At 47.5% G+C, this 27,918-nt stretch overlaps 2 protein-coding genes, 2 long non-coding RNA genes and 1 pseudogene across 5 annotated transcripts; 4 read left to right on the top strand and 1 right to left on the bottom strand.

Moving 5' to 3' along the window:
- The first annotated feature begins 171 nt into the window (after positions 1-171).
- Positions 172-3,086, top strand: LOC103636639 (potassium channel KAT3). Its single transcript, XM_008658995.3, has 9 exons — positions 172-406; positions 517-732; positions 818-973; positions 1,066-1,123; positions 1,255-1,572; positions 1,713-2,051; positions 2,162-2,194; positions 2,355-2,540; positions 2,636-3,086. Exons 1-9 carry the CDS (start codon positions 210-212, stop codon positions 2,717-2,719), a joined length of 1,587 nt encoding a protein of 528 aa, XP_008657217.1. The 5' UTR covers positions 172-209; the 3' UTR covers positions 2,720-3,086.
- Positions 3,087-3,308: 222 nt separating this feature from the next.
- On the top strand, positions 3,309-6,376 carry LOC103636638 (protein kinase pseudogene; annotated as a pseudogene). Its single transcript, NR_161171.1, has 4 exons — positions 3,309-4,540; positions 4,713-4,849; positions 4,955-5,359; positions 5,446-6,376. The product of NR_161171.1 is annotated as a protein kinase pseudogene (transcript).
- Positions 6,377-11,963: 5,587 nt separating this feature from the next.
- Positions 11,964-12,578, top strand: LOC100278850 (uncharacterized). Its single transcript, NR_156751.1, has one exon. It is a non-coding gene; the product is annotated as an uncharacterized lncRNA (long non-coding RNA).
- A 1,849-nt stretch (positions 12,579-14,427) lies between these two features.
- Positions 14,428-15,168, bottom strand: LOC109941684 (uncharacterized). The gene is made up of 3 exons (XR_002264418.1): positions 15,071-15,168; positions 14,906-14,987; positions 14,428-14,536 (listed from the first exon to the last, which is right to left on the bottom strand). It is a non-coding gene; the product is annotated as an uncharacterized lncRNA (long non-coding RNA).
- A 6,589-nt stretch (positions 15,169-21,757) lies between these two features.
- Positions 21,758-26,525, top strand: LOC103636636 (gibberellin 2-beta-dioxygenase 3). Its single transcript, XM_008658994.4, has 3 exons — positions 21,758-24,731; positions 24,827-25,190; positions 25,668-26,525. Exons 1-3 carry the CDS (start codon positions 23,950-23,952, stop codon positions 25,914-25,916), a joined length of 1,395 nt encoding a protein of 464 aa, XP_008657216.3. The 5' UTR covers positions 21,758-23,949; the 3' UTR covers positions 25,917-26,525.
- Positions 26,526-27,918: the final 1,393 nt, after the last annotated feature.

Below are 27,918 nucleotides of genomic sequence, written 5' to 3'. Positions count from 1 at the left end.
CCCGACAATTCCAATTCACCATCAGCGTGTCTCTGCTACGTGACAGGACCAAAAGTAAAGCGTACCGTTCCGCAGTAGTTATCAGAGCCCGGGGGGGGGGGGGGGGGGGGGGGGCTCCTTCATCAGTTCATCACCCTCCACCTCCAGTATAAATAGTCCATGCTGCCGCGGCGTTCCTCTGCACGCACAGAACGCAGCCAGCAGCGAAGATGGCACGCTCTTCCTCCGCCACAGGCTCGTGGGCGCGACGCTTCCCGTGCTGCTGCGACGGTGACCGTAGGAACAGGTTCGGCGGCCGCAGCCTCTCCGGCGATCTCCTGCCGCCGCCGTCGGTTGGCGCAATGGCACAGCAGCCTCCCAGGCTCAGGAAGAAAAACCTCGTGTCGCCCTACGATCCGCGTTACAAGTATGCGTTCTAGCTGGCATCATCCGTGTGTGTGTGTGGTCGTTTGCATGCTGCAGACTGTTAGATCAAGAAGCGTCTTAGTATATCTGTTCTTGCCCGAGCCCACGCAGGGTCTGGGAGACGTTTCTGATCCTCCTGGTGGTGTACTCGGCGTGGATATGCCCGCTGGAGTTCGCGTTCCTGAGGTACCTGCCCCGGGCCCCTTTCGTCGTGGACGACGTCGTCAACGGCTTCTTCGCCGTCGACATCGTGCTCACTTTCTTCGTCCCGTACGTCGACAGCAAGTCCTGCCTCGTCGTCGACGATCACAGGAAAATAGCAGCCAGGTAGGCGGTTCCTGATGAACAATGAAAACTGATCGATGCACTGTTTCTGTACTTGTTATCTTCCTACTCAACCTGTCTGCGGCAGGTACCTGTCGACTTGGTTTGCCTTCGATGTCTGCTCGACGTTCCCGTTCCAGTCCATCAGCCTGCTGTTCGACGAGCACGAGCACAGCCTGGGCCTCAAGTTCCTCAACGTTCTCAGGCTTTGGCGGCTGCGCAGGGTCAGCTCCTTGTTTGCAAGGTACGTACGGAGGGTTTTTTTTTTCTAAAAAAAAGCTAGCACACCGGTCAAACTGAAACTCACAGTGAGCGCCACCAATGATGATGCCATAGGCTCGAGAAGGACATCCGGTTCAACTACGCAGTGATCCGCTGCACGAAGCTCATCTCCGTACGTCGAAACACTCGTCGTCCTCCGTACATGTCATGTCAGCATGGTCCTCCAGCCACGAGAGCCGTTGCCATGGTCACTGCTGACCAGCCTCGTTCTCTCTTCTCTGCTCCGAAACGGGCTTTCTGCAGGTGACCCTGTTCGCCATCCACTGCGCCGGGTGCATCAACTACCTGATCGCGGACCGGTACCCGGACCCGAGGCGGACGTGGATCGGCGCCGCCATGCCGGACTTCCGCGAGGCCGGCCTGTGGATCCGCTACGTGACGTCCATGTACTGGTCCATCACCACGATGACCACCACGGGGTACGGCGACCTGCACGCCGAGAACAGCCGGGAGATGCTGTTCGGGATCGCCTTCATGCTCTTCAACCTCTGGCTCACCGCCTACCTCATCGGCAACATGACAAACCTCGTCGTCCACAGCACCGGCCGCACCAGGGACTTTGTATGTCGTCGTGCTCATTCGCACCCCCAGCTAGCTAGCACCCACACCACACACACACACACACACACACACACACACGAAGAGACGAATGTGGTGATGGTGAGTGAGTGACCCGTGGCTGGCGATTTCATGGAACGCAGAGGGATATGGTCCAGGTCGCCTCGGAGTTCGCGGCGAGGAACCAACTGCCGCAGCAGATCGAGGAGCAGATGCTGAACCACATATGCCTGAGGTTCAGGACGGAGGGCCTCAAGCAGCAGGAGACGCTGGATATGCTTCCCAAGGCGATGCGGTCCAGCATCTCCCTCTACCTCTTCTTCCCCGTCGTGCAGGGCTCCTACCTGTTCAAGGGAGTTTCCTCAGGCTTCATCCAGCAGCTGGCGACGGAGATGCAGCCCGAGTACTTCGCCCCGAAGGAGGATATCATGCTGCAGAATGACAAGCCGTCAGACATGTACCTTCTCGTATCAGGAGCCGTGGTACGCTGTTGCGTCCGATTGCTTCACGTTGCCTTCGGTGAACGTACGTGCAAATCTATCCCGAACTCCGACTACCTGATGACCAATTGCTTTTCTTGTTTCGTTCGCAGGACATTCTGACGTTCCTAGATGGAACAGAGCAGGTAATGCGGGGTATCCTTCCTCAGTTCCTCGCTTGCAACGAAAGACACTACTCCAGCAGCGCATACTCCTGAAGAACTCCTACCGAGGATGACCTCTCCAACTCTGAACTCCTACCGAGCTACTACTGCTAACGACGGCCTGCTGCTCTTCATGTTCCAGGTCTACGGAAAAGCGGCAGAGGGAGAGCTGTTGGGAGAGGTTGGGGTCATGTCCAACAAGCCACAGCCATTCACCTTCCGGACCACAAGACTGTCTCAGATTCTGAGGATTGCCAGGTCCAAGCTGATGGACATCATGCGAGAGAACGGAGAGGACGGCCAGATCATCAGAAGCAACTTTCAGCAGGTAGGTGCTTAAGAGCACGATCATGTCTAGTGTTCTGTAAGTTAGGAGCTTCGAATACTCTACGAACAGCTTCTCGATCTGCTTCAAACGTGCAGAGACTCCGCGTGGAGCAAAGACTGTACATCGCAATGCATCAAGACGGTCCGGTCCCTGCATTTGAGCGGAGGATGGATCCCTGAGACCCCTCGGCTGTCAAAGCACGCACGCAGCGTGGTGAATTATTTGCTCGGCTATACTGACAATATGTATTGGGTGAAATCGACAAATAAGTTTAAGTAGGGGAGAAGAAGGATTTTGCTGTATCCTTTTTGGCGCACAATCTGAAGAGTGAAGTAGCCTTCGGTAGCAGTGTAGCAGGAGAACATGGAAGGAAGGGCCGAAATTATTGTCAGCTCCGGCTTCTCAGCCCTGGAATATCGAACGGGCTCGATTTGTCAGATATTGGGCCTCTCGCAGTTTGTTTTCGTAAAGCAGGCTCGTTGCCCTTCTGTCCTGGCTGCTTCTGGCCTTGGCCCATGAGTATGAGTACATTCTAAATTTATCTTATATCTACTACTCTTTAAGATGTTAGTGTAGGCGTCCACAGGTTACGTTGGTGCACGGTTCTGCCATGCCCCCTCCTCCGCGATTCGCGTCTCTACCGCCATCCTCGCCCCCGCCCCGCTCTCCATCGAAGAAGGAAGGACGCCATTCCAGGGATTACCCCACCATTCTCGCCCTCGTCCGCTCTCCGGCATCCTCGCCCCCACCCGCCCCCGCCATCCTTGCCCTCCTACGCGCAAGTCCTCGGCGCCCCTTACCCTGCCAACGTCGTCTCGCAAGGGCGCCCCTTCCCCTGCTCCCGTCGTCTCCGCGCCATCCTTGGATCCGTGGTTCACGGCGCCATCCTTGGATCCGGGGTCCGCGCAAGGGCCCGTCGTCTCCGCGCCATCCTTGGATTCGGGGATCCGGGGTCGCAAGACGGAGGCTATTCCGGAGGCGTCTCGCATGCGCTCCGCACGGGCCTCCTCGTCGCCGGTGCCACGCTCCTCCTCATCGCCGCGGCCATCGCCTTCTTCGTGGCCCGCGACATCAGGAAACGGCGCCGCGTCGCGGCGCGGGGCGACTGGAAGATGACGCCTTTCGTCGTGGATCTTGGTTTCGGGGAGGAGTCCATACTCCGGGGCCTGACGGAGGCCAACATCGCCGGCCGCGGCGGGTCCGGCCGCGTGTACCGCGTCACCTTCACCAACCGGCTCAACGGGGCCGCAGGCGCGGTGGCCGTGAAGCAGATACGGACCGCCAGGAAACTGGACGGGAAGCTGGAGCGCGAGTTCGAGTCGGAGGCTGGCATCCTCGGCAACGTCCGGCACAATAACATCGTCAGGCTGCTGTGCTGCCTCTCCGGCGCCGAGGCCAAGCTTCTCGTGTACGACTACATGGACAACGGGAGCCTGGACAATTGGCTCCACGGCGACGCTCTCGCCGCCGGCGGGCACCCAATGGCGATGAGGGTGCGGTCCGCACGCCGCGCGCGGCTAGCTGGCCGACCAGGCTCAAGGTGGCCATCGGCGCCGCGCAGGGGCTGTGTTACATGCACCACGAATGCGTGCCGCCCATCGTTCACCGCGACGTCAAGACGAGCAACATCCTGCTGGACTCGGAGTTCCGGGCCAAGGTCGTCGACTTTGGCCTTGCCAGGATGCTGGCGCAGGCTGGGGCGCCAGAGACCATGTCCGCCTTGGCCGGCTCGTTCGGCTACACGGCTCCCGTTGATTTCATCCCTGCTCACTTTCTTTCTGTTCGATTTTGGCCCCTGCAGATTGCAAGAACGGGACTGCTAAGCAAGCTAAGATTTCATTTTTTTTCTGGATCAATCTCAAATTAGGATCGCGGGCGGTTCATATCGTGGGTGGTTCCAGACGTGGGCACCGGGCGTGAGATTTTTAATGCCTACTGCTCGCTCCACATGATCATTTATCACTGGCTCCAGCATGTCATGCTGCTCATGCTGCTGCAAGGTAGGATTGTGCTCTAAACCTATATTGATTTCACCTTTTGATGATTGTAGTTGTCCAACCCTGACTCAAGATCATCCGCCCTCTTCCCGTTTGATGGAATGCGTAACCCATACCTTTTTATATACATAAAACTGATCAGACTAATATGGAATCTGTCTTTCCTCTTGGGTAGCATCCGTCCTCTTCCGCTTGTGCCCAAGGACGGTTACACCATTTGTTGCTAGGAACTGGAGCTACCAAATGGCTTATCCTCGTTTCTATTTCCCAAAGAATCTGGAATTTGTCACTATGCGAGTGTTTCAGGATCAGGTCAGTAATAGTGATTACTTCCTTATATACTCTTGACTTAAATTAACTTTGGCAAAGTTACCTGTAAATCTTCCTTCTGCTCATTCCAGCTTCTACTATGTCAAGGCCTTGCCTGCAGCACGTAAATGAAAAGCACCAGTACACAAGTGACTTACAATATTGAAACGCTCAATCAGCATCACGAGGAGTACGACCAAACTGCTCGTGGTATCCTAGTTGGCAGTTTTTCTGAAGCTGTAGGGATTGAACAGTCAGGTCTGACCCCTGCTGCAGAAGCATCTATGTTGCCAGTGCCAGATGGGCAGCCTAACAACAAGCTGGAGGGCAACGAAGTGGATGAGCACAACTGTAGCTATGATGCCAAGTTCCTGAACAGAGAAGCGTCAAACCTTCACAAAGATGTTTGCGTGGATCCGTGCAGTGAAGATAGTCATCGGAGTCATCTACCTCCTCTGATATCTCCTCAACGATCTGCATATTTTCACAACGAAAATGATTCGGGTTCAATAGGTACCATATTGCTTTTGATTTGTTCACATCTTTCGACATGATGCGCTGCCCAATTTTTTCATTGACGTGCTCTGCTTTCCCATTAGGAATCTGTCAAAGCAGCAGGCGAGGATGTGTAGACGAACTCTGCGCTAAGCGGCAGAGTTTCAAAGTTTCAAAGCAGCAGGCAAGTTCTATATTGGGCCTTCCAATCGATCAACATATAAGTTGCAGGTTTTAATTCTGCCTTTTCCCTAAATTTTGCTTAAGATAAAAGAATACCGATGACATGACTTAGATAAAAGGTATGGTTTCCCTGCCTGCTGCTCTATCTCTCTCTTTTATCAGTTCTCTTCTCATGATGACTGTTGCTTGTTACTATGGTGCTTTGGCGAGAGCTTGGCTGTCGGGCTAGGATTAAGTGTTGCGTTGAGGGGCATACACTGTTCACAAAGTAGTGGTCTGCTCGATCCCCTGTAGAACAGATTCATTGTTCGCAAGTAGCATTATGCTCGATCTCTTGTAGTATGATTCATAGGTCCTAAAAAATTTCATTTTGTTAAATTTAGTGTAGGGTGGATTGGGTGTGTGGAGAACTGCTCTCCATGCTTTACCTGTGTTATTACAAAACTCTTTAGTGTAGCATTACAAAAAAGTAGAGAACTGCTCTCCATGCTTTACCTGTGTTATTACAAAACTCTTATATAGAGGCCTGAAATACAATGAACTTAATCCCCTTTTGTTTGATAAATTTAGTGTAGGGTGGATTGGGTGTGTGGTTCAGTGTTTGGTGATGGAATTGCTATTCTTTTTTATCAAATGCAGGTTAGGCTGTCTTGGATCATCAGACAGATCAGCATGACCTGCAAGCAGCAAGCTACTGTTTACAGTTTACAGATGTCCTCTACTTGCCAAAAAATAACAAAGGGCTTCTCGTTCTTGAAAGTTGGGTGTGATGGAATTTCTGGACCAATAATATCTTTTCTCTAACAGTGATAGCTTTTTTACCTTGTAGATTCAAGTCTCATTTTGAAGAGGGTAAGAATTACAAGTTTTTGGGCAAAATAGTTGTGTTTGTAGGTAACCTCATTTTAAGTGTTCTTTTTAGTGAATATGCATAAACAAATGATCATAAAATTCTGCAAGCTGAAAATTTTCTATATGCTAAGAAAAATAGAGACAAGGAAGGTTGACTACACAATCATTAAAAATGCAAAGTAAAGAAGAGGAAATTGAAACATAAAGATTAAAATTGCTGGCGCTAAGAAACAGAACAGGAAGAACTATAATAAGCTCACCTGAGTTTCAATTGACATGGAGCTTTACACGTCCGCATCTTTCCTACATTATAACACTTTAAGCTGCAATTTTTTATCCTCTCTAAGGCAAAGCTCAATTGAAAATTCAGTTTTTATTCTTCCAAAATCTATTGGTTGCTAATGATGAATTAGTCCACTGATCGAATGCTTCGTTTTCTCATGAGAACTTTAAAATTTCTATATTTTGCTAGCATGACTTGCCTGAGGATTAATGAGAAGACAGCAAAGTCAAAGACTTGATTCAATAATAATAATAAGAGTTTTTATGGAGTCAAAACGAGGAGCACAACAAACCTAATCCCTTGTTCAGTGACAAATTTTGTGATCTAGGATGAACAGAATATGTTTGAAACGTTCAACGACAATAATCCACAGTGTCATTGATGTGCTGCATTTTGAGAGAGAATTTTTAGGCCTTACAATTCTCTTCCTCCCTATGGACTCTCTACCTCATGTAATCTTTGTATTGCAGTGTAATTTGATATGTAACAATTTAGTTCTGTATTGGTTGTGGGTAAAAGAATTTGTGAGATATTGAGGTCGATGATATGCCGTTCATTTTCATTTAGTCGTTATGCTGCAATATTGTATCGAATAATTTGTGTTCCGTCGCAACGCACGGGCATCGTACTAGTTATATTTATAATTCCTATTAGTACTAGTAGCGATGTGCTTGCGCCACGCACGCGTTTATAGTTATAACATGCGGCATCCTATTATATTAGTCTCACAAAAACATTACCATCTAATCAGTGGCCACACTTTGCTAAATAAATAGATATTAAGTACTGTGATGAGTTGATACATGCATCAGTTAAATTCGCTTGATAACAAACAATATTAACTAAAAACAGAACACGTTCATATCTCTACTACTCTATATGTTAGCAGTGTAGGCGTGCACACTGGCTGTTTTGCCATCGCGCGCTCCGCCTCCCTCCCGCGCCCGCACTCCCCGCCGCAGTCCCCGCATCCGCGCCCGCAGTCCCGCCGCGCCCGCAGCCGAGCACTCCACGCAGCCGAGCAGTCCCACCGCGCCCGCAGTCCCGCCGCGCCGCCGCGCTCGCGCTTCCCCGCGACAGCCGCCATGCGCCCTATCTCCGTCGTGCCTACGCCTCCTCCCCCGCCCGCCCGAGACCCGCCAAGTTTCCCTTACACGACGAGGTCCACCATCAGCGCCCTCTTCCCTGGTGAGCCACAGCCGTCCACGTTCCTGGCCATCGGCGACCTCCCTTCTCTAGCCCTTGGCGGCGAGCCAACACCTCCTCCCCATGGCTGCCCCCCAGACCCCAGTCCCGTCCGCGCATCCGCTCCCCCGTCAGCGACGCACCTATTCTCCCCGACGTCGCCCATGGCGTGGACAGCGACCTCCCTCACCCTGCACTCTGGTATGTTGCCGTGTTGCCCGCCTCCTTTCCCTGCGCCGGCGCAGCCCCCTGTCGCCGCGGCCCCTTCCCCAAACAGCACGGCACCATGATGCCTGCACTCTCCTTCCCCGGCTCCGCTCCATTGCACGCGGCGCCCCCTAGGAGATCCCCTTCCATCTTCAGCGCCAAACCCTACACATCCTCCATAGTAGGCGTCCGCCCTTCCTTACGGGCGCAATCTGATGGAAGGAGTCAGCGCCAAATCCACGCTGGATGAGGTGGTGGGGAGATCCCCCAATCTGCTGCCCCCCCCTCTACACGCCTACCCATCCTCCATAGAAGGAGCCCTCCTACTAACCACTAAAAAACCCCTTCCACACGCCAACAACTCCATATATATTAGTCCAAAGGGAGAACACGATCAAGGCCACGCCCACCAGCTTCACCCTCCTCGCGTTTGTAAGTTCAATTTTCAGATTTATGATTTCAGATGTTGAGTTGATTTTGCAAACTGATAAGTGTTGTGTTTCATACGGCAACTCTGCACGTGGACATAATCACAGCTCTGTTAGCGTTGTTTTATCAAGGTACGTCCAATTCCTTCTATTTAGTTGACTGTGATTCAATATGCTTGTTGTTCGGTTTTACTTGCGACATGTTGTTGGGGCGTGTGTTTGGTTGTTGCCCTGCCAGTGCTAGGTAGCTTACCTTCCATTTCTATTTGCAGGTGAGCGATTGGATTAGAGTCAAAGCGATAGTTCCTTCACCCAAACATGGATGGGAGAATGGGACTCGTAATAGTATTGTGATAGTTCATAGTCTATAAGATGAGAAAATGTTATGTAATTCTGACCAGCAGGTAAAGATTGATGTGTAGCTAATTATAACCATTCTGTTACATTTGAATATCTGACTAACGAGAACTTAGAGATATTTTCCATGGAGCTGCAAAATGCATAACATCTTTTTGTGGGCATTTTGATCTATATTAATGTTGTAAAAAGGTATGTTTGACAATTCTTTGAACTGGAAACAATCTTCATTCAATTGGCGACCTGTAGTACAACTATATGCCTACATTATTATTATTTTACATAATCTTTTTTTTGGACTAATATGGCCTTGAATGTCAGGTCCAACCAACTGAGAGCCTCACTGTTTTGTAGGTGATGTCAGCCATTGATGAGGGGGCATGTTGAAGCAGCAGAATGTCCGTGCCAATAGGTAATCAGATAAATAGATGGTATTTCCCTGATCCTTTGTTTGTAGAACATGAATGAACGTGGGGACAAACATAAATCTGGGTATTTTATTCTATCTAAAACTGGTTTCAGATACTATGGGCCTCTTTGGTTTTGCTCCAAAAATCAATCTTTCGTTGATGTGTGTAGAACACTTGCTACTAGAATCAGTCTTTTGTCGATGTGTGTAGAAAACTTGCAGGCACAATATACTGACACATTATTTGGTTCTTTTGCATGTCTATACAGAATGCAACCTGTCTTAATTCATCATCTACTGATACCAGCCTGTTTTATTAGTATGCACAATTCAAACAAGTTTGCAGTGTTTATATGATCACAATGGATAGTTGATCAATTGATTATACAATAATCAATTCTTTCGTTGCTTGATATGTTAGTGAATTTGTCGCTAAACATAAAATGAAAAGACTTCTTTCATTGCTTGTGTGTATTGGGGTTTTTTATTGGGGTATAAAGTTTATATGCATTCTTCCGGTATATATCGGTTGATGCTAATTTTTAGATAAAATTGTGTGTGGGAGGCATCTACCTTCTCTCTGTAGAGTCGAAGGCCTTATTTTGCTGCTCGTCTCCAAATAAAATCTCCGCTGAAGTAGTTCGGTTTCTGTTGCCCCAAATGTGAGTGGTGTTGTCACTAAGAGGAATGTAACAGTATTGTTCGGTTTCTGTTGCCCCAAATGTGAGAGGAGGGAGATTACTTCTCTGCGGATTCTGTTGTTTCAGCAGGCTTCTCATCCTTGGGAGGAGCAGATGGTGCCGGCTTCGCTGCTGTCTGTGCTGCAACTTCAGCAGCAAAATCCTCATTAGTTTATACCTAACGGATTAACCCCAATCAAGTTGTAACTATTATTTACTACAGGTTGCTGATGTTAATTTGGATGGAGCTAATGCTTCTGTATCATCTCTAGCCTTTTGTCCATTAAGCGTGACTTTGGCTGTTGGGACAACAAGTGGTCTGGTTAGATCTTGTCAGTCTTACGAATTGGTCGAAAGGGTGGTCATTTGTATCATTTTAGAATCTGTTTTTATACCATTTTTTGTAGGTGCGCATCTATAAACTCCGAGAACACACTGGGGGTTCAAACTTCATTTTTGTGAGTGAATTTAAGCAAGGTAAATATTTCATACGAAACTTGATGATAGATGCCTAAAGCTTCACCTGCTACCTATTCTCCAATATTACTGTCATCTTTGTTAAGACAATTTTATGCCAATTTCACTTCTTCTCACCAGCACATACAAGATGTCTGTCGTGACTGGTAGTCTAACAAGCAGAATCCATAACATGCTTCTTTGGTAGAGAGAGACAGTAAATTGGTATTGTCACTTACGTGAATGTTTATTAATGAAATGAAAATACATTTGATTATGATCGGGCACTGTTTTTATTTAGTGTTTAGTAAACTGAACAAACTGACCATGTGGTAGATTGTATGCCTTTTTTTGTTTTCAGTTCATTCCTGAACAAATGACTCAATTTTAGGAATGGTATGGGACTACTGTTGTATAGAGGCAACTGACTTAGCTTTTTTATCTGATTTCTGAAGCTGCTCGTACTGTGCTTCGTAGTCAATTACTTTCCATGGATTCTTGCATATGTGAAACTGAGGAACATTTACCTCGAATATCATTATTGGCTTGGCTCTGATTATTCCTGTTTCCTGGTTCTCATTAGGACCAATGAATGTTCTCTCTTTTAAGAATATTAATAAGCCACGGGAGCAAAGCTGGATGGTGTACATAAGTCTGTTCACCGTAACCAACAACAGTGGCCTCACCGTCACGCACCGCCAACTGAAGAGCAAGGTGTGAGGATGTGTCATCCTGGAAATGTCGGTTGCTCCCATTAGAAAATTAGAATATATTCTCTCTGTTCTTTTTTATTTGTCGCGGTTTAGTTCAAAAATAAACTAGCGGACGACAAATATTCGAGAATGTAGGTAGAAACCTTTAGTACTGATGTTTTAAAAAGAACCCTTACATGAGTGGTGAGTTCAAACAACTTCAGATCTAGCTCTGAACAACCGTGCACAACCGCTCGCCCGTCGCTCTGCATCACCGGAGGCCATCGCCAGCGATCCATCATAGATTTTGTCGTCACCATTATACTCACGTCATCTATCTCCAAGGCCCCGAGCCGTTGAAGGCTCGACAATTTATGTTCCGTAGCATCGCACGGGCACGTACCTAGTTGACGTATATGTAAGCAAAATTATAGAATTAAGAAAAAAATATAAGAATCATGGAATTCATGGGGACATAGATTGTTTTTCAATTTTATATTCCATAACATGTTACAAATGCTTGTTTACGACTCTTGTCATATTCTTTCAAAAAACAAGCTTAGCTTTGTCATGTACATGTACATCAGCTAAAATTCAATTTCCAAGATCGAGCGGACACACACACACACACACACCTAAACGGCTAGCTGCTGCTGCTGACCCCTGGCCCGGCCATGCACGCGCCTTTTATCTTTTATAACGGCTACTCCACTCAACGAGACAACGACCAGCCGAACAACGTTGGGCGTGACAGGGTGCCCCCACCGAATTCGAACGTTTCCGAAGCTGCCCTCGCCTCACCTGAGCCCCCCACCCCACGGCCCACCTCCAACGGCTACATTCCTCTCGTCCCACCTATATAAATTCGCAGCTCCACCTACACTTCCGTCACCACACGTCCACATACTCCCAAATCTCCCTCCAGCGCCGCAGCTAGCCCGAGAAGCCGACGAGGAGGAAACCGACCGCCGACGCCGAGCACCCTCGGTTCCTGGCTTTCCCGGCGCCCAATCTAGACAGCTCTTTCTCGTTCGTCTGTATCCATGGCCGCCGCCTCGAGCAAGACCATCGCTGTCCTCCTCGCCGCGCTGCTCCTCGCGCTGGTCGCGTCCGCGGTGGCCAGCAGGAAGCTGGAGGAGGAGGACGCTTTCCTGGGAAGCCTTTCGCCGGCGCCTGCCCCCGCCGAGGGCGGAGCCGCGGGGCTCGCTAGCGGCACGCCGGGGGCGTGGGCCGTCGCCGCTCTGGTCTCTCTCATCGCCTTCCTCGCGAACTGAGCGGGTCCTGCGATCTGGATTGCTGCGGGCGGAGGGGAACATTTATGCTCGCCCTGTTTGTTCTAGGCTATCGGTTCCAGTGCTGCTGTCCTCACTTTTGGCTGTATAAGAGAGGATTACGCACCGTTTCATTTTATACTACTACTTATCTGTTACTAGTGTATTGCGCGCGCCTATGCGCGCGTGCTGAATAGCAACTTGAAATGTTTTATGAGGATATCGAATTGGATGTTGCAGTGTGATCACATTTAAACTGGAAACCATAGCTAAAAAGCAGGTAAGTAAATAAGTACAAAACCAAGATGAAGCAGACGCCAAGGCTTACAATAGTTGTAGAGTAACTGAGACAATAATACACATGAAGTAGCACTTGAGTAGACTACATCAAGCGTAAATTAGAGTTCACTGATAGGGTTCACATAAACATATACAAAGCTGGAGACGTTGTAGCAGTTTCGTTATATGTACATAAAAGTATATGCGTTTCAGCAGCATGGACGTCCTTTGTAGGTGCGCAAAACAGTTATCTATAAACAAACAAGAGAACATCAGTTGCATCTAAAGTGCTTGTCTGTTATTATGTTGGTACAATGCTTATAAGGGAGATTGGAAAGCATTATACAAACTTTTTTTTGGTACGGGTTATAGAATGAAGGTGTATGGGTACTGTCGTACCTTGCAATTCATGACGATCTAGTGGCTTTGATCTCCAGGTTGTGTAGAATCAGGCTGGTGTATGCGAAGTTGGCTGGTTCTGATCCTATATATGTTGTGCTATTAGTATATATTATAGCTTGGAATCAGTAAAAGAAAACTTATTGTTTTAATGTTCCTTTGTAGGGCATACTTTTGGTGGCGATGGCAGACCGTCTTTGTTAAGCTGACTTGTACCCTGTTCAGCATCATGTGATTAGGCGGATAAGAACCATTAGATCATTCTATTAGTTTGAAGTAGAAGTATGATTACTCTTTCTTTTTTCTCATAAAACATGTACCTTGGGAGAATGGGTTACAATTTTTTTTCTCCCACAAAAGATGTATCAGAGTTGAAGTATGGTAACTCTTTTTATTTTTCTCGTTACAAAATATGTACCAAATTTACTTCACTGTATACTGGCTGGAAATATGCAACACTGTGATGTGGCTGTTAAATAGATGTGATCAGATTCTATGCATATAAGACACTATGAAATAGCTGGTACTAAACAAGATTTGCTTACCACCTTTTTTGATTGGTAGATATGGATAGTTTGCCAAAAGATGCTGCTGGAGAGTCTTGTATGCTTGTACAACCAAATACATCGTTATGTGTGAGCAGTTCTTCTTAGGCAGGAGGTGTGCTCCTGGTGTGTGTGATGTGTGATCCTTGTTCTGTAACTCTTTTCTCTCTTAATTGAAAGGCGAGCTCTGCAATTTGCTTTCAAAAAAATTGTTAGTGATGCATGTCTCCCATGATTTGTTAGTCCAGAGAGAACATAAAAGATTGTTGGTGACAGAGAATGCCGACATGTTAATGGTAACTGCAAAGGTAAACTTAAACGACACAATGGCAGCCAGGTCCGCTGGAGGACCACGAGAATCATCTGCTATTCTGACAAGGGTTTCATAGCACTTTCCTACTATTCATCTGGCTATATTATCAAAACAAAAGAATTCTGCTTTAGAAGTTCCATCAGTAGCAATAATCTGAGTTTGTACCTGCAAATGAATAATGTTAGTATAGTATAGCAGTGGATAAATAATTTGAAAACCAAAGAGCTATTTCTGAATGAAACACAGCGATCTTAGTGCTTGGTTGGAGTGTTACCTAAATCTAGTTTGTCTAGTCGCACGTTGTGCATCGGTATCTAGTAGAGGTCTGAGTTGGAGACCTCTTGCATTTGGTGCAAGATGGAAACCACCATCTATTGTCTTGTAGCAGACATGAAACAGTAATAGTGCACTTGTAACCTTGTGGCTGCATTAGAGAATAGATGGTTGTTGTAAATAGGCTAAGCCTATGTTTGATGGACGAAATATTTTGAATACACAAGGATATGACAGTGATTACATGAAACATATCTAGATCTATCTCAAGTAGCTCTTCCACAATCTTGTCTTCAATTTCAGAGGGTTGAGAAACCTGGATTTCCTCTTTTGTGACAGGATGTCGTAGTAGCTGGAACTCAGCTGTTGGTAACCTTTACAAACTGTGGTAATTACAATGAGCTATCAGCAAACCTATGTGCAATCACGTAAGCATGAAATCTGTAGGTGTGTTAGTCCTTTTCTTTTGTTTTCATATGTTACCATAATGTTATTCGATGGGACAACATTGAGTATGTATTGTTTGGAAAAGGAGAAACATAAATCATTTTGTCAAGATATGTGAGGAGGGCAGGAGGGATTTTAGAATTGTAGCCTAAGTGCTAACATTATTGTTTCTAGAGAATTTGATAATTGAAGAAACTGTTAACACAGGATTGAAGGAAATAGATCTAAGGCCAAAGTAAATAAACAAGCTACTATTAAAGGTATTGTGATCAAGGTAGAGAACAGGTTTTAATTCCTTTTGGTACCTGTTGTAGAACACATGTATTTCACGGATGTCTGGATTGAAGTACCATGCGCATACCACATTTCCGCATAAATATACTTGGCCTAATTTGGAAGTAGAACATCCATTGTCATGTTTACAGAGCCAGATAATGCAGATGTCAGCTGGAAGGTGTTTGGAGCATAACCTTTGGATCGTTTAGGAAGGCATCCGATGAACAATATGATTAGGAGTTTCTTCTCGTTCTCATTGTAAACATTATCGACAGAAAAAATCAGATGCTTGGTCTCCCCAAAGCATCGTTTTTAAAGGTATATCACTGAAGGAACAAAAGTAGTGAAAGTTAATGTACACAGATAAGGTGTTGGAAGGAACATTGTCGAAGAGGTTCATTGGAATTGCTACATTGGTTATTTGGCACGATGAGAGCAGAAGTACACAGTAAAACTCTTTGTACCTTGTATTTGTTATGAAGATGTCTCTAGTAAGGCTTGAGCTGTTGAAACCAACTAGATGTAGCGGATCAATTTGTGTCAAGACGCCAATGACATCTGTATTGTTTGAAAAACAGATTTGTTTGAGTCAAATATAGCGCAGAATTTTGCAAGGAAAATGATGGCATAGTTTTTTACCAAAACATTTCCTACCAATCAAATAGGTTTTGCTATGATCATTGTCTTCAATGTTTTCAAAAGATGTGAGTTTGTATATATACCTTGGAAAGGCAGGTGTTGGATCCTTGACTACTTTCACTTGAGTGTAAAGAGTAAATTGTATCATGAAGTTACCATCAACAGGTTTGAAATATGTTTTGGAAGATGCTCTCTCATACTCACACATTTATTATGTTTACCTAGATCAGTTATAAAGTGATAATATAAAGAAATCATAAAGCACATAAAAAACTGCACATTTATATGTCGCCCACATCATCTATAAAGTGATCTTATACATCTTTATATAAACAAATCATGAAGCACATGAAAAACTTATATACATACACACATATTTATATGTTTACCCAGATCAGTTATAAAGTGATCCGATGCTATATATGCAAAGTTATATAAACAAACCATGAAGCACATAGAAAGCACAAACCCAGTTTTAAAAAAGGAGGTCCAGGGATGAATCAGAAATTTAATCATCGCGTACCATGCAGCGGACAAATCATGAAATAAACACAGGTTAACGTACATGCTAATTACCTCGTTGCTGAAGTTTTTTAGGCCCAGAGGAACTATTCAACGTGTTTGAAGAAAAGATTACTGCCACAAAGTATAAAAAACACAAATTTAGTCCTTTTACATACCAATGATGCAGTAATCTTGAAAAGTATGTTGGTGCTGAGGCTCTGACAATGCTTACCTCTATGTATTAATCAATTGTTCGCACGCTGCATTTCATGCGCTTTGTCCACAGGAACTGATCTAAAGAAACTATAAAACACGAAGGGAAAAGGGGTGAAAATCTGGGAAAACTAATAGAAATACGAGCAAATCGGCTAGAAATGAAATGGGGGTAGCAATACGAGCACTACAACTTTTTTTGGCTGTTATTATCTAATTAAGCGAACACAGTGATCTTCAAAGCATTAGAGTATGGTAAAATAATCAAACTTACTTCTTGTGTTTTTTATATACTACATCTTTGTTACAGCAAGAACCCTTGCTCGTTGTTTTCAATCTGAAGTAATATTTAAACTGCGTAATTTCAATCGGTAAGAAATTGATTTGAGTAATATTGATGGTTAAAGAAGCTGGAAGTTTTAAACCTGAAGAACAGAACTTCATACATTGAAAATGCTAAGTAGGCTGAAGGGTATGAAGATCGTGGTATAATGTTATTCTGCTAGACAATAATTTATTAAGAGCCTGTTTAGTTTATGTGGCTGCTCACTGCAGCGTGTATGAGGCAATGAAAAATGATGTTATAGCTGTGATAACTTTTGGTGGTGGAAAAAAAAATGGGTAGACTGTAGCAACCTGTGGCGTGGTGGAGTTTACCGCTAATCCAAATGGTCTGGCGTGCCACCTATATAGCGAGGCAGTTGAGATAGCGAACCAAACAGCCCCTAAATTATTAGATAATGAATGGAAGTGGCTGAAGTAATCTGCTTATACAATTTCTGATATAGATATCATATGGCATACCTTGCTGGCATTTAAACAAACACCTTGAGGGGATGGACACACTACGTCAGGTGCACTTGTGATCTCACCACCTTTTCTTCTTCCAGTAAGACAGAATCACCAAATGTGGTAGTAGTGGAGTATGGATGAGAGAGGGGGGGAGCGGCTCACCTGAAGGACAAGCGGCGTGTGGCTGTGATGGCCGAGCGACGAGCGCGCTCGTGTGGCAAAGCGGGGAGGAGGAGGCACGCGACGGAGATGAGCGTGGAGGAGACGCACTGGGTGGTTCGAGCGGCGCTTCCTCCTGAGGAAGCGAGAGAGCGACTAGGCAAACCTGGACGCACCGGTGGCTGACAGGACGGTCAGCTTCCAGCACCAGCTGCTCCGGGGCAGGTAGTTCGTGGGTATGAGCTTCCTCAGCCACCCGCGCCGGCGTGCCGGGCCTGGGCCCACCGCCACTGCCGTCTCGACGGTGTCGCTAGAGCAAATGGGAAGGAGAAGCCCCTGGCCGAGCAGGTAACGGCTGTGCGCACGGGTTGCGGACGGGAGGACGGGGACAAAGCAGCGCCGAGCGAGCATGGAGAATGTAACACCTCTTGTGTCATTGGAGAGAGCTGGCGAGATTTTTGAGCAGGTGACAGAAGCCTAGAATCATCCACACACGCGATAGGCACGGGAACCATCGAACGGCCAAAGAGAATGATCGAACGGCGAAAGATTTCTTGCCGACGTGGACTAACGTGAGAGCGACAATCCTTCCTGCTTTCATATTAAGGAAATTCTTTTACCATATGTGTTCTTTGCCATGATCCCCGTATATGGTTTGCCTAAGCAACTTTAGCCAGGGGCAGAATTTGATAATGGCACTTGTCATCATACTGAATTTCTGCCAACCGTGCGGGCTTGCTGCAATGTAGCCCAACAAAAAGCCCAATTCGGATTCCTTTTGATATGAGCCCAACTGGCAGCTGATTCGTCTCTCTTTAGGCCCCAAATTGACTTGTAAGCTTCCGCATTCGGTCCCTTGTCCTCGATTCGGCCTGCCAGGAGCGCGAAGCAGTGGGGGGAAATTGATTTTACGAGAAAGCAATGCGCCAATTCTGTAGCTGGTTTTCTGCAGTTTTCTCACGCATGGTCGCCGGCCTCCAATCAGATAGCAACAAGCGTCCGTTACGGCATTGGCCAGAAGCAACTTAGCGAGCACATTGTGTTGTAATGGGAACGGCACATTATTTGACATGACGGCCGAATGACGTTGGTTCCATCGAGCTTTATCTAATTATCTTTGATCACCATTAACTTGGTGGATCTGCGCGTGATTCCGCCATTCGATCGGGCGCCGAAAAGGAGCTACACTTGCACTTCTCATCCGAGAGGGACATGGTTGTGCAGTAATAATACTGTCTCACAAGATAACATCACATATCCCAAGGGGATCAGAAGCGCTGTTACGGCGTCTGCTGCTCCTCCACAAGTAGCATGGAGCGTGGATCCATCCAAGGAGCTATCAAAAGCGACGGCTCCGTGCCTCCATCAAGGAGCTAGCCGCTTTTCCATCAGACGGATTTTGCATAGGAATCGGCTGCCTCTCCGGACACCACACAAGTACAGCACCAGTACTGCTCGCTCGTACCCAAAATTAAAGCGGCCGCTCTGTCGATCATGAGACGTCAAGTCTACAAATCCAAGTAGGATCCGCTTTTAGGAGATCTCGGGCAAGATATTTTCCATGTCTAAACAGGAACAGAGATGAGAGATCCGTGTATAACAGCCGCTGAAAACAGTCACCCAGTGCGTCATCCCAACTCCCAAGACAACTAGGCCAGCATCATACAGCATTCCAGTCGTACGAATCTGCAGGTACTGATGGTAGTTCTTGCGAATTTAGATTTTTTTTTATCATAGTCAATCAACTTAAGTTTCACTATATTTACAAAAAATATAACATCAACTTAAGTTTCTCGTCAAGGTCGTTCTTAGGGTTTGATCCTGATCCCTGATCTTCAATTTGATGGTGCTTTAAGGCTAAGAAGGTGTTTCTACATTTTTTTTATCTACATCGTCCTAGGACACTGGTAAATAGCATAGGCATAGTTGAGTTTAAACTTTATTTTACTTTGATTTCATAGCCTTCTCCGACAGTTGTTAATCCGCTGCTTAAAATCTGTACTTCAAATTTTTCATATGGGTTTGTTCACGTGTTCTCTAGACGTTATAGATCTTTTCAGTAAACTTTTTTTTTTCCAAATGAGCGACTGTTTCCATCTATCATAACCCCGTCATGTCACATGTGAGTATGTGACGATATATAGCCAGGACACCTAGTATAGATTACTCAGAAATATATAGACGCAGCTCGATCAGCTAGCTCTACTACTCGCAGTCAAAAAGTAACCTGGATAATTAATTAGTGCCTCGCGCGCGCCACTTGTTTCTCGAGAACACGCAGACGTTTTGCGTGTCTTCGGTTCTTATTGGATCGCTTTCTATGGAAGAAAAGCGTCATTTCCACCCATTAGTGGCGTGCAGAGTTGCCCAGGCCACTGAGATCAATTATGCATGGTGAGAGTTGGTGACCAACTGACCACGTGTAAAGATTTGACCCATCGTCAACAAATTAACCCCGTCAATCCGTTCTTCTTTCTTTTTTTTATTTTTTTGGCAGGCTTTCTCGAGCCCCATATCGCTAGCTGGTCTCTATTACTAGATGATTTGGACGCGCAATCGTATACAGTAGGACCGCGGCGCTGTGGCTGCATCGATCAGTTGCATGGTTCATGGCTTCATCCACCGCCTTTGCATCTCCGGCCGGCCCCTAGCTTTACTTGCTAGCCGTCCATTCCCGTTCCGCCGCCATTCGAGCCGGTGCCAGTTGCGTTGCTGGCCGGCCAGATATGGACCATGTTTATTTGTTTCAGTTTCTTTTAGTTTCTGATCACCAGAACATGTTGCATACTGTCAAACGCTCAACATTATATTCCGATAATCACTTTATCAAAACCATCTACGTGAAAATAGAATCGATTGAGTCGGACGATAGTAGAAAACCACCGCTTTATACATTCTAAATCCTATAGACCGTTTTATCTTTATATGCATGTAATCTTCACGATACTTAGATTTTTCTTCACAACGACATTCTCTCTATTTACATATTCTCCAAAAATCTCCTCAGAAATAAGTTGAACCAAATAGGTCCATGTCGTCTATAGGTGTACATTCGGGTCGCCCGGCCCGGCCCGGCCCAAGACAGAAAAGGTCCATATTGTTTGAATTTCGAGCCGGCCCGGCCCTTTTGAATTTCGGGCTGTGCCGGCCCGGCCCATGGGCCTAGCCCTCGGCCCACAGCTCGGCCCGTAATTGCTTAAACGTGCCGGGCTTATTTCGGGCGGACCGAAATTCACATTAGAGCCCTAAATTCAAAAAAATAATAAAACAAATAAAAGATAAGACAAATAAATTTGAACAAAATCAAACTTAATATTTGTATTAAAGTTACCACAGCTATGCAATGACTACCCCGTTTATAAATCATTTTGTTAGAAGGAAAAAGAGTATAATGAGCTATATACAAAGTTCGTCAGTTCAGTTTATTGTCTAATGTTCACAACAAAAGTAAAATTACATCACACACTCTATTCAAAGCTAAAAAAACATCTAACTAACATTATCTCTAGTTTGTGTTCTTTATCAATTATATGAATGTGTGGAATGAAGTGTGGTTTTAATAAATATATGAGCCTTTTCGTGCCTCTATATGAGTCATTTCGTGTCTGCCTTAAACGGGCCATGCTCGTGCCCGTCCATGGGCCGTGACCTCGGGTTTGGCCTCGGCCCGATATAACGGACCGTGCCGGCCCGGCACTAAATTATTTCGGGACGTGACATGTCTGGGCCGTGCTTTTTTTTCGTGCTTCGGGCCGGTCCATCAGACGCTGCCACTAGAGATGGCAATGGGTAAAAACCCGCTGGGTATTACTTGCCCAAACCCGTACCCGCGAAGAAAAAATACGCCCGCTAAAAAACCCATACCCATGACGGGTATAAAATTTTGCCCAAACCCATACCCATACGGGTTTCGGGTACCCAACGGGTTTCCCATACCCACTAACATCAACATAAAAAATAATTTATCATGTAAATGACAATCAATACATTAATAAGCTAGCATAAAAGGAACAAGTGATAACTAATTTTAGCCTAAAATTTGTTACATGAAGTTTATTTCAATTAGAACATATTCAATTAATAATACTATGAGACATATTTATAAGGAATGTTGATTTTAAGGGGGTTTTAAAAACCCATGGGTTTGCGGGTATGGGTAGTGGAAGAACAAACCCATGCCCACGTACCCGTTGGGTTTCCATTCGAACCCATTAACAAACCCATGGGTAGAGAAATTGACCCAAACCCATACCCTAATAGAGCAAAAACCCACCGGGTTTCGGGTAGCGGGTACCCATTGCCATCTCTAGCTGCCACCCTCGCCGGTACGCGGTGTGCTTACGGCTTTTATTCTCACGCACGTTGCCTATCTTGGATTCGGCCATGCACGTCACGGCCGGGCCGGCCGGCCAGGCACTTCCAGGGAATTATTTTATTTTTTTAGCAACGCAAGCCAGAGCACGCGTGAGTTGAGTAGTTGCCGTGGTGAGCGGTGTGCCATCGCGTGCGCTCGCCGCCTCACCACGCTCAGGTGATGTATGCTACCACCACTGTACGTCTGTACCTAGCAGAGAACACCGGCAGTGCTGCGGTGTTCATAGTGGACCGGTCGTAAAAGCGAAGCGCGATGCAAATCGGCCGGTGTCTCGTGTTTCGGTGCATGCATGGCACCACAGCGTGTGTGAACGCGCAAACGGTATCTGCACTAGTGTGAATCATTATCATTATTATTTACGTTACTAGGTCGTTTGTTACCGTCGTTATTCAAGTGTGAATCATTACCATTATTATGTATCTCACATTTAATCTTTTGGTGGATAAAAGCACAGGGGAGGGCGCACCCCCAGTTTGCGCAGGGAAAAAAAATCCATGGAGCAGATAAGCATCACATTCACATGCACGCGATCACTTGGTCTCCACGCACGTCTGACGAACAAGCAAGTACATACCGTAGTATATTACAGGGATGCCGGTCCAGCTAATCCACTCAGCAAAAGGTGAGATCTACTACTAATCCTAGCCCTTCCTGGGGACACACGGTCAATGTGCATGGCCGTCTGGCCGGGAGGTCAGCCTCTCTTTCACCCTGGGAATCGCAGAGGATTGCAGCTCCTGGATCATATCAGAATGTCTGTCGCTCGCCACCCCGGGCGCACTGCATTATATTTCTGGCAGGTGCGCAATACAATATGGCATGGGGGGCACGTAGTACGGTACTGCCGTACAGCTGCGTCAGCAAATGCCAACTTGTGTGGTACAGCTATAATCTATAGAAAAAAGAATATTATAGAAGTAGTAGAAGTTGGCGCGTATGGATTAAGGAAGGTTTGGTTTCTAGTGACTAATTTAGTCTCTCTATTTTATTCAATTTTGTTCCTAAATTATCAAACTAAAATGAAGTTTTGTTTTTTTTATATAGGATAATTTAGAGACTAAAATAGAATAAAAATGAATGGATGAAAAATTAGTTCCTACCAACCAAACACCCCTTAAGAGCTACTTCGAGAACCTCAAATCTCCTTCGAGACTGGAGGAGATGAAGGTAAAAATAAACTAATTTTCCCTTCAATCCTTTTAATTCACAAGGGGGTGCGGGTACGGAAATGTTTACTACTATACTGGAAAGGTGTCTGAAACCGGGAGAAAAGCTTTGACCAGGGTGGACCTGTTTATGGGATCGAAGCGGCCGTTGCCCCAACTGGCGACTGGCGAGCCACCATTGCGCGGACCCGAGATTAACTATACTACAGGAGTACTGTCGGGTTGGTACCAATACGTGGCTTGGGCAAAAAGTCTGGCAGGCGCCGCTGCTTGTCTGCGGTTTCTATGTGCCGATGCCATCGCACCGGACCGGATCGGGATGGGATCAGCGGAACATGCGAGAGCGAGCCTGCACTGCACTGCATGGCCGCGACCGCGTCGTCCATCGAGCCGCCTATCATTAGTTGGTTCCACTGTCTCGCCGCCGAAGCAAGGCAGCACAGCACACATCAGCATTGCTTCCCAGTTCCCAATGCCCCGTCGTCCTAGCCGAGGCGGGCTCAGTACCAACCCAGCTGAAACTACGAGAGATGCGCTGTGGGCAGGACAGTGGTCGAGCGAGGAGTGTACCTGTAGTTAACGAGGATTTTATTTTACTAGTGCGTACGTACGTACTGTACGTACTATGATCTCTCACGTGCTCTGGTCTTATCACTCGCTTGATTATACTATGATCTTTTTTTCCCTCCACCTGCTCTGGTCTTATCGCTGGCACGTGCTTTTACACGGCCACTTAGGACTACTCACCTCGTCTCGTCATGCTTATCTACTTCAGAGCGTCACGGACACAGCAAGGAGGAGTACGCACACGCAGCATGGACTGCCTGGAGCGGGGTGTGGTGCACTAACGCCCGCCTAATTCCCGGAGCTGCCTGTGCCTTGGACGCCCATCTCTGGTTTCGCGGGGAGAATAATAATAATTTAGGCGAAACACGGGAACGGGTCGTGAGGAAAAGCCTGACATGCTGCATTACGGCCGGTGCCGTTCGGACCCCAGTTATTGATGAGCCGAGTCACCGACCTGCCAAGAAAAGGATGCCGGATCAAGGGCAGGTTCACCTCATCTTAGCGCATGCAAGCGTCGTCCCTAACCAAAACATCATCTTCATGTCTGGCCGCCCGCGCAGCGGTCCCAGTGCCGGCGTGGTTAACGGGAGGGACTGGGACTGGCAGGGCCGGCTAATGGCCGACGTGCAGTCGCCTCGTATGCGTTTCCCGTTGAGCCATGCATGCAGCAGAGCAGCGCGGGCGGCCGGTCCTGCCACCGGTGGATCGCGGCCGGGCACGTCACGGCCCGGTCCCCGACTGCTCTGGCTCCATCGCCGCCACCATGCACCCAAAGCGATCCACCCCCGATGCATCCCTTTTCTCTCCCTGTCAGCTGGGCCCATCTCGCGTCACCGTAGCCAGGTGCCGCCCCGTCGCCCCGCCCCCCGATCTATATATGCTGCCCACGGGCTCTCCCACTTCTCCCCCACATGCACTTGCTGCAGCAGCCGTAGGACACACGCACACCGCCTCGACCTCGAGTCCACCACTGACTCCACCACCTCCCCCTGTTTTTTTTCGACCTCGCTCTGCTCATCCGCACGGCCAGACAGCCATGGTGGTGGTGCTCGCCAACCCGCCTGTCGTGGACCAGATCCCGCTCCTGCGGTCCCCGGGCCCCAGGGACAGCTTCTCGTGCGTGCCGGTCGTCGACCTGTCCGGCCCCGGCGCGGCGCGCGCGATCGTCGACGCCTGCGAGCGCTTCGGCTTCTTCAAGGTCGTCAACCACGGCGTGCCCGCGGCCACCATGGACGTGGCCGAGTCCGAGGCCGTCGGCTTCTTCGCGCAGGCGCAGGCCGACAAGGACCGCGCGGGCCCCCGCGCGTCGTACCCGTTCGGCTACGGCAGCAAGCGGATCGGCCTCAATGGCGACATGGGGTGGCTCGAGTACCTCCTCCTCGCCGTCGACTCCGCGTCGCTCTCCGACGCCTGCCCCGTCCCATCCGGCGCCGCGTTCCGGTGAGTATACCGTACCGTACCGTACACGTACGAGCCAGCGAGCGAGCGTCTCGCCTAGCCAGCCAGCCGATTACTGACCGCTGTCGTTCCTGCAGGAGCGCGCTGAACGAGTACGTCGCGGCCGTGCGGGACGTCGCGGCGCGCGTGCTGGAGGCGATGGCGGAGGGCCTGGGCATCGCGGACGCGGCCGCGCTCAGCTCGATGGTGACCGGCGCCGGCAGCGACCAGGTGTTCCGCGTCAACCACTACCCGCCCTGCCCCGCGCTGCAGGGCCTGGGCTGCACCGCCACCGCCACGGGCTTCGGCGAGCACACCGACCCGCAGATCATCTCCGTGCTCCGCTCCAACGGCACGTCCGGCCTGCAGGTCGCGCTCCGCGACGCCGCGCAGGCGCAGCAGTGGGTGTCCGTGCCCTCCGACCGCGACGCCTTCTTCGTTAACGTCGGCGACTCGTTGCAGGTGGGCGTGCGCTTTAGTTTTGACACGTGACGCCAATTGCCTATCGATCCGATCGTTCGTTCGTGGGCCGGTCGGCTGTGTTTCTTTTTTTTATTATTATTGTTATTTTACCTGCCGCTCGACTACAGTGCTGCACCAGCGAGCTAGCTAGATTCTGTGGTGATATGATATGTGCATACTATACTAAAATAAAACCTAGTGGCTAGTGCCGCGCGCGCGCATTCGCGAACAAGTCAAACTGGAAAAAGGCCGCGATCTGCCGGCCAGGCAGTCAACTCAGGGCATTCGGCTCTCATCAGTCATCACGCACCAGCATTAAAATAAGTGAACCATACACGTACGTACGTCCACGCCACGCCACGCGACGGCAAGGACGCGTTAATTAGCATAGCTTTGCAGCTGCAGGTCGAGCAAGATCCGCACCGCACGCATGTCTCACAGGCACAGGGGTGTTTTTGTGTGTGTGTGTGTGTGCAGGTGCTGACCAACGGGAGGTTCGAGAGCGTGAAGCACCGGGTGGTGACCAACAGCCTCAAGTCCAGGGTTTCCTTCATCTACTTCGCGGGACCGGCGCTGGAGCAGCGGATCGCGCCGCTGGCGCAGCTGCTGGCGGAGGGCGAGGAGAGCCTGTACAGGGAGTTCACGTGGGGCGAGTACAAGACGGCCGCGTACAAGACGAGGCTCGGCGACAACAGGCTGGCCCAGTTTCAGAGGTGTAGCATCTAAGCTAGCTGCTTAGCTAGCACTCTAGCAGGGCGGCCCCCGGCCGGTCAAGCACACACCAGCTTTACAGGACGACAACAGCAACAACCATGACGAACGAGGACGAGCGAGTCTGCTTGCGAGAAATGATGGCGAAGAAGAAGAAGAAGAACAAGGTAGAGACGAGACGATGATGATGTGTACAGCTGGGGAGCGACCACTCTAGTAGCTAGATTTTTTTTTGTGGTGGTGGTGGGTAGCTGGGTGCAGGGAGCAGGGTTTCCGCAAGTTGCTAATATGGCCTGTTTTGGTGCATGCGGTGGGGTTACTTGCCTATTTCGGTAATGCTGGAGCTGGACGGGCAATGAGCCGCGCGCCACTAGTTAGCGTTAACCGAAGTGGGAGGAGTACTTAGCTTAGCAGCGAAGGGCCGATCGATCCTCTCTGGCTCCTCCCCAGCAGCTTCCCAAGTTAGCTTGCTTCTGCTTCGCCTTCCTAGTTTTTTTTTGGTGTGTGTGTGTGTGTTTTTAAGCACCAAGTCGCGTGTATGTATTATCGTCGTGTACATGGAGGTTTGTGTGTGCGCTAATGTAGACCTCCTGTTTACCTTTTACTCGACCTGCCAATGTTCCATCCACTGATCCACAGGCCACGGCCATTCCTTTCTCTTTATCTCTCTGTCGAGCCATCGCTTTCGGGCACTGGACTTCCGTGCGCACTTTTTGGCCGTTTAAATGCACTGCACTGATGACAAGATCTCTGTATTCAATGGACGCCTTTTTAATTCGAAGGCCCGGCCGCTTCCCTTCTTTTCACTCGGCGGTTTCGTTCCCTGAGTGGTCTTCGTCCATAGGTTTGCAATCGAGCGCATCTTTATCTATATGCAGTATTCAAATTTTTTATACTATATCTATATCTACATACAGTATATAGCTAGACTTCTAAATCGATACAAGTCATAATAAAATCGATCTATGATTTCTGTCATACAACAAATGGAACCCTTCTCAGTCATAGCTTTTCAAGTTGAGGTTATACATAAAATTTTCTAGCTAACGCATAAAAAAACTTTGTTCTGATTCCATACCAAAAACTAGAGGTGTCTCAAAGCGTTATACTAGCTCTGTATAGGGCCAACGTCGTCTCTGTATTTTTTTATATATATATAGAGTCCAACAACTTATATGATGCAATACAGCTAGGACCCCTAAATTGATGTATATTGCTACAAAATTAATGTATGACTTGTTTTATAAAAAAGTTGTATAATGAAATAATTGATCTAACTTAACGTAACCTAGGCAAAATTGCAATCATTTAACAGTTCGAAGGGCGTGTCCAACTAGAGTGGAAATCGCTACTAGTTAGAAGGAACAGGCTATCGAGGTATTGGGCCCTATTTGTTTCATCTTCTAAGTAGCTTTCTCAGTGTGAAAAACTAGAAGCGAGAACAAACGGCTAGCTTTCTTGGTTTAGCTTCTGAAAAGCCAAGTTTATATGGGAAGATGAGAAATCTAGGTTTTATAGGCTTACTGTGGCCTTTTGAATTTAGGAAAACTAAAATCATCATCGAAAGTTATTATCGGCTTCCTACAATCAAAAGCCCAAGAGTCCTTTAAACCGCTTGCTCACAAAGCATACAATGTCATTTGTGTTGTCACTGCTATCCTCTCCGTTTTACTACCATGTTATGGTGGTTAATATTTTCTTTCTTCGTATTTTATTTTCTCTCCCTTTGATTTGAGCTGCTGATTTAGTGCTAGTTTGGTGAACAGAGAAATAAAGGGGACCTATGGGTAGGGGGCCGAATTGTCGATTTATTCGAATTTTTTCGGGTTCAGGTTCGGTTCCTATACGTGCTATATTTTAGCGTATGAGTTCGGTTCCTAACCTTTAAAACTCGAATAGACCGAATACTTCGAAATATAAAAAAAAACTCTTAATATATGATGATATTATTATATGATTTATGAACTTATTAGCTAAAATTTATGATGCCATATATCTCTGTATGCTATTTTTATAG

This window comes from Zea mays, chromosome 8 (genome assembly GCF_902167145.1).
Source record: "Zea mays cultivar B73 chromosome 8, Zm-B73-REFERENCE-NAM-5.0, whole genome shotgun sequence".
NCBI classification, from domain to species: domain Eukaryota; kingdom Viridiplantae; phylum Streptophyta; class Magnoliopsida; order Poales; family Poaceae; genus Zea; species Zea mays.
Note: the sequence above shows the minus strand (reverse complement) of the source record. Positions and strands in the feature narration are given on the sequence as shown.